General features: G+C 43.7%; 1 protein-coding gene across 1 annotated transcript in view; it reads right to left on the bottom strand.

Moving 5' to 3' along the window:
• LOC117441084 (tetratricopeptide repeat protein 27-like) overlaps nucleotides 1–13,011 on the bottom strand; it is a gene marked incomplete at both ends in the record, with an annotated part of 30,454 nt that extends 17,443 nt beyond the window's left edge. The window contains one exon of the mRNA XM_034077281.2: nucleotides 12,945–13,011. Within this exon, the coding sequence (XP_033933172.2) occupies nucleotides 12,945–13,011 (67 nt within the window). The remainder of the gene's footprint in view (nucleotides 1–12,944) is intronic.
• Between the last annotated feature and the right edge of the window lie 423 nt (nucleotides 13,012–13,434).

Here is a 13,434-nt window from a genome sequence, read left to right as displayed (position 1 = left end):
ACCAATCAGAGCTCACCGCCTGCTGACCAATCAGAGCTCTGCGTGGGGAGTTTAACCTGTTAAGCCCCAAGCCTGAAAAACAGGCCTCAGGCTTGAAAATGACATTCCCAGAACAAATTACCATAACTACTCTTCTAAAAAGGGATAAATTAATAATCTTTTTTCTCAAAGCAATGATAAACCTGTGAGTTGGATGTAGAAAAGTCAGAATCAATAAAGATTTTTTTTATTTTAAAGTAAATTCAGATTGAACATAGTAAAAAAAAATGTAAATTATAGTGTCCGTCCAAAAAATATTTTTAACTTATAGTGAAAACCACCCTTGAATGATGGGATAGTAGACTAAAAGCTTTAGGAATCCAAACTATAACATATAATAAGTACCCTGTATCAAGATTGATGCAAACCAAGTGACATTTGACCTTTTTAGAGAGATTTAGAACAAAAAAAATTCACTTCTGGGGTCATTTGGGTGGATTTGCCATATCTCTGGCCCCCCTCGGTCGATTTTGAACCGTTGGAGCCAATATAATCGAGGGGAAGTTCCAAAATCCACCTACACGTTACCATTGAGGAGTGAGAGCGATGCGCACGCAGTTTGCCCAAACCGAAAGCTATGTTACGCTCTGAAAACTGAAAACTAGGCTTCTTGCCATAAATATGATGGATTATCAGTAATCATTTCAAAGTGACACGGACACATTGGATTAACCTTCAACAGCGTTGTTATCGTTTTAATGCCATTGACACAACTTTTGATCGAACAACAGCAAAGGTGAGACATATTTGCCGTGTTTGCTCAGTAAAGCTACGTTCTGGGTTGTCCTTTGCTGCCGCAAGTTTTGTTCGCACAGTGATGATACTTATACCTCTAGAATCTGTGGAATCTCAGCTTTAAAATCTGATATATTGATTGTGCAGATTCGATAAGTAATAAAGTATTTCTAACGTGAGTTCTGTGCTAAGTGCGTGAAAATGGTTCATATCGACAGCTAGCTGAGTTTCTTCCTGATAAGTGGGTATGACACATTAATAGTTTGTTAAATGTTAAGCCCTGAGACCAAAAGGCGGGACTATGGGGCTTAACAGGTTAACGATATCAAGTCATATTACAGGATAAAGTAAATAAAGTTTAAACTGCTGTATGCAGGAAAGACGCCGACGTGTCCCACTTATACTTCATATCACATCATAATATATGTCCTTATCGGAGTCAGCTTCTCAAGCCGTATCTGGCCGTGCAACACGTACATTGTCTCATACTGTATGCCGAAGTATTATTTTAAGCAACACAAGTTGACGAAACACTCGAGTCAAATGTAATTAAAGTCAGATCCACTCCTGTCAGTAGGCTTCTCCATGTTTGTGATTGGTCAAATGTTGCTAACCCCGCCCCTTTCATGTGGACGCGCTCTCAGCCGGACAGAGAAACCCTGGGTTGACTTACCGAGTTGATAACCAGCGTCGTAGGACGACACGTTTGTTAGAGTTAGTTAAGCCTTTAGATAACTCCAACATATCCAGGGTCTGTTGAACTGGCTTCGTCGTACAGGCCACAAGCAACTGGCCTGATTGTGTTTGTGTGATTATAATTGTTTACATTTTCTATATTAAAAAGACGTGTGACAAGAAGGAACAGTCAGTTAACGGTAAACAAAATATTGTAATTATACATTTGAGACCCACTCTATATACCTAACCTGTTTGAATTTGTAAAAAACCATAACACACTATACAATACCATACTACACAGGAAGAAAGCAAAAGGGTTTTTGACTGGCCCTGGATCAGTTCTGATTCATGAGGCTTTGGAGAGGGATCAGACTGACAGTAAGACATGAGTCCTGTGAGGGTGCAGGTCTGCAGAGTTGAGGAGGATCTGCTTCACGGTACTGCCTGCTGGTCTTAAGGCAAGGCAAGGCAATTTTATTTATATAGCACTTTTCAGCACGTGGCGATTCAAAGTGCTTTACAGATTAAAACCAAAAGACATTTAAGAACAAATACAGCATACATATATTATTAAAAAGGCATTTAAAAACAGGCATAATAAGCAAAGGTAATGAAATTAATTAAATAATAAACACAACAGCAGGTACAGAATACATTACTAAAAGGCATACTGGAGTGTGAGTATGGGCAGCTCAATTAAAAGCAGCGGCAAATAGGTGCCTTTTTAGTCGGGATTTAAAAATAGGAAGTGTTTCGGCGGACGTGCACGATTTGGGCAGTTTGTTCCAAATTGTTGGGGCATAATAACTAAAAGCTGCTTTTCCATGTTTAGTGGTTATTCTCGGAACAGAGAGCAGACCCGACCCAGAAGACCTGAGACTTCTGGATGCTTCATAGTGATGGAGTAGGTCGTCTATATACCTTGGTCCTAAGCCATTTAGTGGTTTAAGGCGAGACACCCCAGGTGAATAGGGTAATTTTTTTTTATTTAAAAGTATCAGCTAGACATTTCTCCAGTTAATTACTTACAATAAGGCAATTGTCTTTTGTATGACAAGTTTTCTGAAATATCATGTTTAAATATGCAAATGATCCATTATCTCATTAAATATGCACATATTTTAACACATTTCAGGAATCGAAATCTGAACTTTGGATAAAGCCAGGTTCAAAATTATTGTTTCATTGTGTAGTCATATTAGTATCTAAGGCTTTTACAGAAGGGATATTGGATATCTCTTTTTATCACTCCATAAATCAGAAAATACTGTCAACAGCCCTAAAATATCCATTTCCGCCATGTTTTTAGGTTTACAATGTTGTATAATTCAGGCTATGAATGGTATATGAACAAACCCTTCTGTAAAAGCCTTCATAATATTGATAGGAATATAACTGGAAGGTTTGGTGTTTCTACGTGCGACTGAAGTTGAAATTTCGAACTCAGAGTAGGAGAAAAAACTCATTTTGAGAAAACAACCTTTAAAGATTGCAGTGAGGCGCTAGCTAAACCCTCCTGTTCTTTGGATGACAGCTTGCGCATCGACGCACTCCGTGAAGGTATTTCCTGTTCGGGGTCATTTGTTTTTTGTATAACCTTGCTTCGTGCAAGTGACAATTGTTGTCGTCTTCTCTGTGAACGTTTTTTTCCCTGTTCTTTTGCCATTTTGAGATTTCAATTTCTAGCGGAAAGCTAACCAGGAAGTGTTTTAGCACACCACGTGACGCATCTGAATGAATCACGTTGTCAGAAATTGACACCAGCCAATGAGATTTTGTTTCTTGGTTTAAGACCCCTTTGTGCTTTCACGATTGGTTGCTGATACAAAGGAAATGACCATATTTGGATCCGATGAGATTGTGCAGGAGAGACACAGCTTTCCAGCGATACCTCTGTTGACATGGTGCACACAGCGGTCGCGGTACTTTATGTTACGTTAGAATGCTAACTTTTGGTGAATTTAGGAGAAATCTACAGACGCAAATAGACAAACTATAGTAAAATAAACACTTAAATGTGTATTTTGTACGTTTTCCTTCCAAAAGTCTGAATGAAAAGATGTTATAGAATCAAAATAGCACAACATCTCAAAATTGACCAGTACCTGACAAACGATGTTTTTGCCTGTCGTGTCTCGCCTTACAACTCGATTTTGACAAGATAACAACTGGTGACTTCCAGAATTGTGTGAGTAACATTCTGTTTTTAGACTTCTCTGTTTCAGTGTGTGTGCTCTGTATCAATGCTCTGTAGTTGATCTGACTGAAATTGTGATTTTAAATCTCAAAACCGCTACAGTATCCGTCAGGCAGAAACTTGGGACAAGTCATTTGACTGAAACCTTAAAACTGAACTAACTGACTGCTAGGGTTAACTTTGATTTAAACATGTGTAGAATACTAAGAGCTTTATTGAGTAGGTGTAACTGTATTAAGGGTTAAACTAATAACTTTATAACTTAGGGTTTAATGTAATTGCAAAACCATTGGGCCACTGAAAAGACACAATAACAACTCAGGAGGGAGCCAGTCTAGATTTCCTTTTGAGGGCCACCAGCTGCAGAGAGTTAACTAATTAAAGGGGCGTGGCCCCACAGCTGTGAGAACTCAGCAATCAGGTGTCCATTTTAGGCAGCACTTTCCTGGAGCGTCAGCTTCAGCGTCAGACAATAGAGTCCTGCTGGAGTCAAAGACTGACAAAGACAATAGAGTCCTGCTGGAGTCGCAAGGGAGGCAAAGAGGAAGCAAATCCTACTTTGATTGAGCCAAGTATTGCTGGTGTTTTATTTTATTTGGTTGTTTAGCCCCTCATTCTATAATCATGTGTATTTTCTCCATTCCTGTTTATGTGTCTTCTCGCAATTATCACTGGCCCCGTGTATCTCGTAATCGCTATAACCGGCCCGCTCTCGTCTATCCCACGTGCTCCACTGAGATCCAGCATCTAGTTTCAGGTGGCCTGTGGAACTGCCAGTCAGCTGTTCCTAAGGCTGACTTCATCTCTGGCTACGCCTCCCTGCAGTCTCTGGATTTCCTTGCTCTCACTGAGACCTGGATTACTCCATCCAACACATCCACCCCAGCAGCTCTCTCCACAGCATATTCCTTCTCCCATACACCTAGACCCACTGGCAGAGGAGGGGGCACTGGTCTCCTGCTCTCTCCCAAATGGAGCTTTTCCATCTTCAAGCTACCTAACTTCACTCCTTCCACCTTTGAATTCCATGCCGTCACAGTAACCCATCCTATACAACTAACCATTGTTGTTCTCTACCGTCCACCAGGCGCCTTGGTGGACTTCTTGGAGGACTTAGATCATCTCCTCTCACACATCCCTGAAACTGGCCCTCCCGCTGTACTTCTCGGAGACTTCAACCTCCAGACGGGGAAGATAGACGAACTAACATCTCTGTTAACCGCCTTTGCTTTCTCACTGTCTCCGTCCCCACCAACTCATAAAGCTGGCAGTGTCCTTGATCTCATATTCTCAAGGAACTGCGCTACTTCTAACCTCTCTGTAAACCCGCTCCACACCTCCGATCACTTCTTCATTTCATTCTCTTTACCCCTTTCCAAACATAACGAGCTAATCTCTTCTCATCCTGCACCTGTCCGCCGTAACCTCCGTTCCCTCTCCCCCTCTACCTTTGCCTCCTCGGTGCTCTCAGCCCTCCCTTCCTCTGACTCGTTCCAACTCCTGCCTCCAAACTCTGCTGCAGAAACTCTCCTCTCTACTCTCTCATCCTCTCTGGACTCTCTCTGTCCTCTCACATCTCGGCAGGCTCGTCAGTCCCCTCCTGCTCCCTGGCTAAATGACGCACTGCGTGCTAATAGAACCGTCCTTAGGGCAGCTGAGCGGAAACGGTGGAAATCCAAACACCATGACGACCTCCTAACCTATCAGGCTCTCCTCTCCTCTTTCTCTGCTTCGATCTCTCAGGCAAAAAGCACTTTCTTTCAAGATGAGATCCAATCTTCCTATTCCAATCCCAAAAAACTATTTTCCATCGTCTCCTCCCTCCTGGACCCTCCCAAAGCCCCTCCCCCCTCCTCCCTTCTGTCAAGCGACTTTGTTAACCACTTTGAAAAAAAGGTTGATGATATTCGCTCTTCTTTTTCTGACTCACCTCTACTCACCGCCGGATCACCTGAGCCACCTTCAACCGGCACACTAACCTCCTTTTCCCCTCTCTCTCCACGTGAGGTTCTTACCCTCATTACCTCTGCCCGCCCTACCACCTGTCCTCTGGACCCTATCCCTTCAAACCTCCTTCAGACTATCGCTCCTGATCTTCTACCGTTTCTCACCCATTTCATCAACACTTCTCTAACTTCTGGTCACTTTCCAAACAGTCTCAAGGAGGCGAGAGTAAACCCTCTCCTAAAGAAACCCACTCTCGACCCGTCTGAGGTTATAAACTACAGGCCTGTCTCTCTCCTCCCGTTCCTGTCTAAAACACTTGAACGCGTCTTTAAACAACTCTCCTGCTATCTCCATCAGAACAACCTTCTGGATCCGCACCAGTCTGGTTTCAAGGCAGGTCACTCCACAGAAACTGCCCTCATTGCTGTCACGGAGGAACTGCACACTGCTAAAGCAGCCTCCCTCTCCTCTGTCCTCATCCTGTTGGACCTGTCTGCTGCATTCGACACGGTGAACCATCAGATCCTCCTTCACACTCTCCAAGAACTTGGAGTTTCATGTTCTGCACTTTCCCTCCTCACCTCATACCTCAAAGACCGTACCTACAGGGTAACTTGGAGAGGGTCCGAGTCCGACCCTTGTCAATTAACTACAGGGGTCCCTCAGGGCTCTTTCCTTGGTCCCCTCTTCTTCTCTCTGTACACAAACTCGCTCGGATCTGTCATTAGCCCGCATGGTTTTTCATACCACTGCTACGCTGACGACACCCAATTAATTCTGTCCTTCCCCCGCTCAGAGACCCAGGTCGTCGCACGCATCTCTGCTCGTCTAGCTGACATCTCTCAGTGGATGTCCGCTCATCACCTCAAGCTCAACCTTGACAAAACTGAACTGCTTTTCCTTCCGGGAAAAGATTGTCCCACTCTTGACCTGACTATTAACATCGGCACCTCTGTTGTTTCCCCGACTCAGACTGCAAGGAATCTGGGTGTGACCCTGGATAACAACCTGTCCTTCACTGCAAACATCGCTGCTCCAACCCGTTGCTGCAGATACACGCTTTACAGCATCAGGAGGATACGTCTCCAGCTGACCCAGAAAGCCACGCAGGTTCTGGTCCAGGCTCTCGTCACCTCACGCCTAGACTACTGCAACTCCCTCCTGGCTGGTCTACCTGCATGTGCCATCCGACCTCTGCAGCTCATTCAGAATGCAGCGGCTCGTCTGGTCTTCAACCTTCCTAAATACTCCCACACCACCCGCTCCTCCGCTCCCTCCACTGGCTTCCGGTAACTGCTAGAATCCACTTCAAGACACTGGTACTTGCGTACCATGCTGCGAATGGATCTGGCCCTTCCTACATCCAGGACATGGTTAAACCGTACACCCCAGCACGTGCACTCCGCTCTGCATCAGCCAAACAGCTCGCTGCACCCGCACTGCGAGGGGGACCCAAGTTCCCATCAGCAGAAACACGTGGGTTTGCTATCCTGGCTCCAAAATGGTGGAATGAGCTCCCCATTGACATCAGGACAGCAGAAAGCTTACACACCTTCCGGACTGAAAACTCATCTCTTTCGACTCGACTTCGAGCGATAGAACTATTAACAAAGCACTTATATACTAATAAAGGACTGGCTTACCTAAAGCCAGTTGAGTAGCACTTGAATTGTTTTAGCTCTATGAAACCTGATGTACTTTATGATTCTGTTTTCTTCAAGTTTGTATTTTGTTGGTCGAACGCACTTATTGTAAGTCGCTTTGGATAAAAGCGTCAGCTAAATGCAATGTAATGTAATGTAATGTAAAAACTAGCAGTAGTATTTTAAAATCAATTCTTTGGCAGACTGGAAGCCAGTGTAATGATCTCAGAACCGGAGTGATGTGATCCACTTTTCTAGTGTCAGTGAGAACTCGTGCAGCAGCGTTCTGGATCAGCTGCAGCTTTCTGATAGATTTTTTAGTGAGCCCTGTGAATACACTATTGCAGTAGTCGAGTCTACTGAAAATAAAAGCATGGACAAGTTTTTCTAAATCCTGTTGCGACATTAGTTTTTTAATCCTTGATATATTCTTCAGGTGGTAGTATGCAGACCTAATAACTGTTGTAATGTGACTGTTAAAACTCAGGTCTGAGTCCATCACTACACCCAGATATCTTGCTTTGTGAGTTACTTTGTAGTCTGCCGACTGAAGCTCTGTGATTACTTTTAATCGGTCCTTCTTTGCTCCGAAAACAATGATCTTAGTTTTTTGTTTGTTCAGTTGGAGAAAGTTCTGAGTCATCCAGTCAGTGATGTGCTCAATGCACTTGCTCAGTGTTCTAATCGGAGAGTTGTCTCCCGGTGTAATTTTAAAATAAATCTGGGTGTCGTCTGCATAGATGTGATAGCTTAGATTGCTCTTTTTAATAATTTCAGCCAGAGGTAGCATATACATATTAAAAAGCAAAGGTCCTAAAATGGAGCCTTGAGGAACCCCGCATGACATATACATCAGGGTTGATTTGTAATTGCCTATTGAGACAAAGTTGGTTCTGTCCTTCAAGTAGGAGCTAAACCAGTTTGGAGCTGTTGCTGAAACTCCCAGACAGTTTTCAAGACGGTCTAGCAATATGTTGTGGTCAACAGTATCAAAGGCAGCGCTGAGATCTAATAAGAGTAACACTGATATTCTGCCACTGTCTGAGTTCAAATGGATGTCATTTAAGACCTTAACAAGTGAAATCTCAGTGCTTAAGGGGAAGTAAGTGGGATCACATCACCTCTGTGTGACCTGCAGGAGCTGCTGATGAGCACATCAGGAGTATTATTATATTTCCTGACAGAATCCTCTGAGAAACAAGATCTAGACAATTCTACACCTGTTTGGCAGGATTTCCCTTTAGAGATGACATAGCCTACTTTTCATTCACATCTATGGATTATATGGAGTCTAGTCAACAGCCTTCCAGGACAGCGACAGAATGTAGCGATGAAGACAACCAGACATGTGACAACCATCTAACCAGCCTGCAGATTCCTGGATCTACATGTAGGCTGGGAAGATGCCTGCTCACAGAGCCAGCAGCTGCCTCAGCTTCTCTTCCAGCTCTCTGTTCAATGAGCTCCCATTATTACTGAACAACTCTTCACAAAGTGGCCAAATACCTCATGCCAAACTGCGCACACATTTGCATTTTTTTTAAATAGATATTGATAATGGATAGCATCCATTTGCTAAAGTATAGACCAGGGGTGTCCAAACTGTTTTCACGAGGGCCACATACAGAAAAAAATACGAAGGGCTGGGCCACTCACTAGAGGTATATTGCCTCGTGAATTCAGTTATAAGTTAGCAAAATCAAAAGGAAAAGGTAAAGGTAAAAGGTAAATTATATGCTAATATGCTTTAAGAATTTCATTTTGCTGACTCATTCTTTAAAACAGGACCCTCAGATTGCTTATAAGAGGAAATACGAAGGGTATATTTCAAGCTTGTTATACAAATAAGTTATTGGGCTTTTTTCTTATCAACAAAGAAAATTCAACTTTAATTGACTGAACTTATTGAAAAATGAGCTTATTTACACATGAAAACTACTGTGTAATATATGTTTACATTTATATTGAAGAAGTACAATACCAGACAAGCACAAGTTTCATTTGTGGGCCATATTTCATTATACTTTTTGAATCTGCTGAGGGCCAATTCAAAATGGCCGGCCAGCTTTTGGAATAGACAAGGGGTTTTCAAAGTGTGGGAAGGTGAGCCTCCCCTCAGAGAACATAAGAACAGCCGTGCCCATACTTGCCAACCCTCCCGATTTTCGCGGGAGACTCCCGATTTCATTGCCCTCTCCCGGTTTCCTCCCGGGGTCATATTTCTCCCACATTTCTCCCGATTTCTGACAAAATCAGACTTACTCAGGACTGTTTCCACTCTGACTTTAATATACAGCTACACCATTGTTTGGTTTCCATGGTAGCACGTCTCTTTAGTAGCGCACGCAACAGAAGGTCTGAGAGGGTGAGGAAGATAGTCACAGAAAACAGAACAAGAATCAACAATTCTACCCTCTGCTCACTCCTTTCCTCTAAATACAGGTCCAGCCCACACATATGCTCCATCAAGGATGGTGCTACATGTTAACATGTAATCTCTTTGCGTCTATACTACTGGCCATACGGTAGTCTAGGTTGCCCTCTTGAGGCTGTGAAACGCATGCGCAGTTAGTCTGTGTCGACCTGGAGCATGAGGTCCACTGTTCGTTAATGGCTCTGTATTGGTGTTATGCACGTTGATTGAATAAACCAAGTTAACAGAAGATAAACGTTGTGTTTATTTGTAGTAGACTAACACTACAGGCCGCAAGGCAGTGCACTTACAACTACAATGAGCATTTTAATGTTAATCTAAGGCTGCGGCCACACGAGGACGAAAACGGTCGTTTGCGTTCCTGTTTAGTGTCATATAGACCGTTCGGCCACACGAGGACGACTGAATACGGCACTAAACGACTGAGGAAACGATAACGGGTCCCAAGGTGGATAGAACGGCATACGCAACGCTCTGGGGGGTCCAACGGCTCCGTGTGTACGCCCTATACGATCATTTTCTGATGATGATGAGGCAATAGCCCCGCCTCTCCCCACCTCTGCTGCTCCCCCCCGTCAAAGTAAACTGCACACTGAATTCAGATTATTTATCTTTCTCTCGATGTGGACCTAAACGCGAGTGAAGTCTAATCTGACAGGACGGCGACACGCAGCTCTGCTCACCTGCAGCTCACCTGCAGCTCCTCCCACTGCAGCAAAACACACACTTCAGTCAGCTCATCACCCTTAGCTATTTTAATTACCTCTCAAACTCCCTAAACTAGTTATAAATATGTTTATGTTTACTGTCGGCCGGGCCACTCATTACTGGATCAGCTGCTGCATGAGACAGACACTGGCGCTGTCCGAAGAGAGGGAGGGAAAAGAGAGGCTCAGTGTATTTTATTATTATATTATATAGAGTCGTTATTCATTTGTTTTAAAGCTCAATAAATAACAAAGAAGACCTTTGATCGGCACTTTTATAATTGTGTCCGGAAGATTTAAACTTTAATACACGCTGACTGGCGAAAAACTCTGCCCGGTTCCCTCGGCCCCCACCGCGGAGAATAAACAGAAGGGCAACCATGACAACCATGCTTCTTCGCTGCTTTTGTGGAGGAAGTTACAGCGCCACGTACAGGCTCCGGCATGTACTGCAGCTTCTCCAGCAGTTGGAGCTAAACGGAGCGGTCTCGTGTGGACAGACACTATCCGGATAACTATTGCGTGTGGACGGAAGCTTTGTTGCGATTGCGTTAATCCTATGCGTTTAGCCGTTTTCGTCCTCGTGTGGCCGCAGCCTAATACAGCTCCGGCGATCCACTAGCACCCCCCCGCGGTGGTTTTGGTGGTTGGCAAGCATGAGAGGTTTCCCCCCCTCCCAATTATTATTGCTATTATTGTTGCTATAATGCAGGGGTATTCACTTGCATTTCAAAGAGGTCCAGTAAGAGAAATGTCATTATGCTCTGTTTTTGCTGTCTGCCTTTCTCTTTTTTGAGCACGCCATTTGAAATGACTGACTGTTTCTCTCCTCTCGTCTCTGTGTCTGTGTTTGAATCTATCGTGCTGACTCACTGACTGCACCGATGTGATTGGCTGAGTAGCGTCACCTCCTTAAAACATTAAATAACAACTTTTTTAAACCTTTTTATCTTTATGTTTTAAACATTTTTTACATTTTCAACATCGTGGATAAATCCTTATATGCTCCCGGCAACACACTGAACATCAACTTTGCCTCCTTATGACTCACCCACTTTAGTGAGAACAATGAGTCTGCGTCTTTGATGCGCACAGGCGCAGGATGCGGGGATGCAATGTAGACAGGAATAAAGGCAGATCATCCTCTGGCTGCAGCCTTGACCGGTACTTGCTTTTGATCAAAGTAAGTATTATTCAAATTAAAATAAAGGGCGGTGCCGGCTGCCAGCGAACCGAGCCGGCCGCTAATGGCCCGCTGACGACCGGTCGTTCTGTGATTCTCCAGAACACACAGATGGCCAGTCCGCCCCTTCCAGGACCTGTCCATGAAAATCCTAGCTTCAAATAATCGTGGTCATACTTCCTCCGTTTTCTGCCAGACGCCGTCTCCTCTCTCACTTTAGGTAACTTCACTAAAAATCGATCCATGTTGCCGCTCGCATTAAGTTGGCTGAAGTTAACTAGCTAGATTACACTGTTTCTCGTTATGTTTTTCTCACACTGCGCCTCCCCTGAAGCTCTCTGGCGCCCCCCCGGGGATGCGCGCCCCACACTTTGAAAACCGCTGGAATAGACCATTAGAAACGTTGGACTACTATCAGAATCCAGGACCTACACTTTAAAACAAGGCTCATGTTCAACCTGATGTGAGCTGAACTACAGCCTTTACTCTTTCCAGAATATGTTATGTCACATGGTCGATTTATTTTCTAGCACACCAAACAGTGGGACGAGATGAAGGTCTCAAAGCCAACATGATTCATGTAGTGTGAAATATTTATTATTTTCCCCTATGTTTAAACACATTCATTACGTAAGCTAATACATGTATATTGTTTCCTTTAATGAGACTCAAAGTGGAGTTAAGAGTTTGAAACACTGTCATAAGAGCAAATCAGCTGTTATGCGATCGTTAGGAGAAGGTTTATTAAGGTAAGCAGTAGGTGGCGATGGTTGTCTGCTCGGAAAACAATGCAAAGGAAGCAACTAGATGAGGTCATTCATAGATACCCACACCAAACACTGTGCCTCCCTCTTCCTGAGCAACTCACCAGCCATGACCGTGTCACACACACAAGTCAATCCGTCACACACACAAGTCAATCCGTCACACACACAAGTCAATCCGTCACACACACAAGTCAATCCGTCACACACACAAGTCAATCCGTCACACACACAAGTCAATCCGTCACACACACAAGTCAATCCGTCACACACACAAGTCAATCCGTCACACACACAAGTCAATCCGTCACACACACAAGTCAATCCGTCACACACACAAGTCAATCCGTCACACACACAAGTCAATCCGTCACACACACAAGTCAATCCGTCACACACACAAGTCAATCCGTCACACACACAAGTCAATCCGTCACACACACAAGTCAATCCGTCACACACACAAGTCAATCCGTCACACACACAAGTCAATCCGTCACACACACAAGTCAATCCGTCACACACACAAGTCAATCCGTCACACACACAAGTCAATCCGTCACACACACAAGTCAATGGTAAATAACAAATCACAAGCATGATGAACAGTTACTTACGGATGTGAAGGCCAGGAGTTCCTCTGCTGTCAGTTTGTGAACGGGGTTGTTCTTCTGGAAGTCCGTGCTGCAAGACAACACACTCAGTCAACCATTGGTACATCCTGAAACCAGACTAGAGTCCAGTTTCTCCAGCAGCTCTGTGACTGTCAAGATACATTCTTACCTCAGCTTCTAATGTGATGAAAATGATAACACTGAACTGATACTGTTTAATAGGTAGGATGAGGATTAACATGTAGGTTTAGCCTAATGGCATAATAACATTTTCTGATTGCAATTCCTGCAAAATACAGCTGAAAGGATGCAATTAGTTTTGAAGGTACTTATTCACAAAAGAAGGTCCTAGTATTTGTTTGTATTTTGTTCAGAAGATCAAACCTATTACAATCGATTCTCGAATGTAAGTCCACATTTATGGCAATGCAAAGATCTTTCTAGAACTGCAACTAAAAACTATTTATAAACGATAAAATAGTTTTTTTAATAT

Source organism: Pseudochaenichthys georgianus, unplaced genomic scaffold (genome assembly GCF_902827115.2).
Source record: "Pseudochaenichthys georgianus unplaced genomic scaffold, fPseGeo1.2 scaffold_1463_arrow_ctg1, whole genome shotgun sequence".
NCBI classification, from domain to species: Eukaryota; Metazoa; Chordata; class Actinopteri; order Perciformes; family Channichthyidae; genus Pseudochaenichthys; species Pseudochaenichthys georgianus.
Note: the sequence above shows the minus strand (reverse complement) of the source record. Positions and strands in the feature narration are given on the sequence as shown.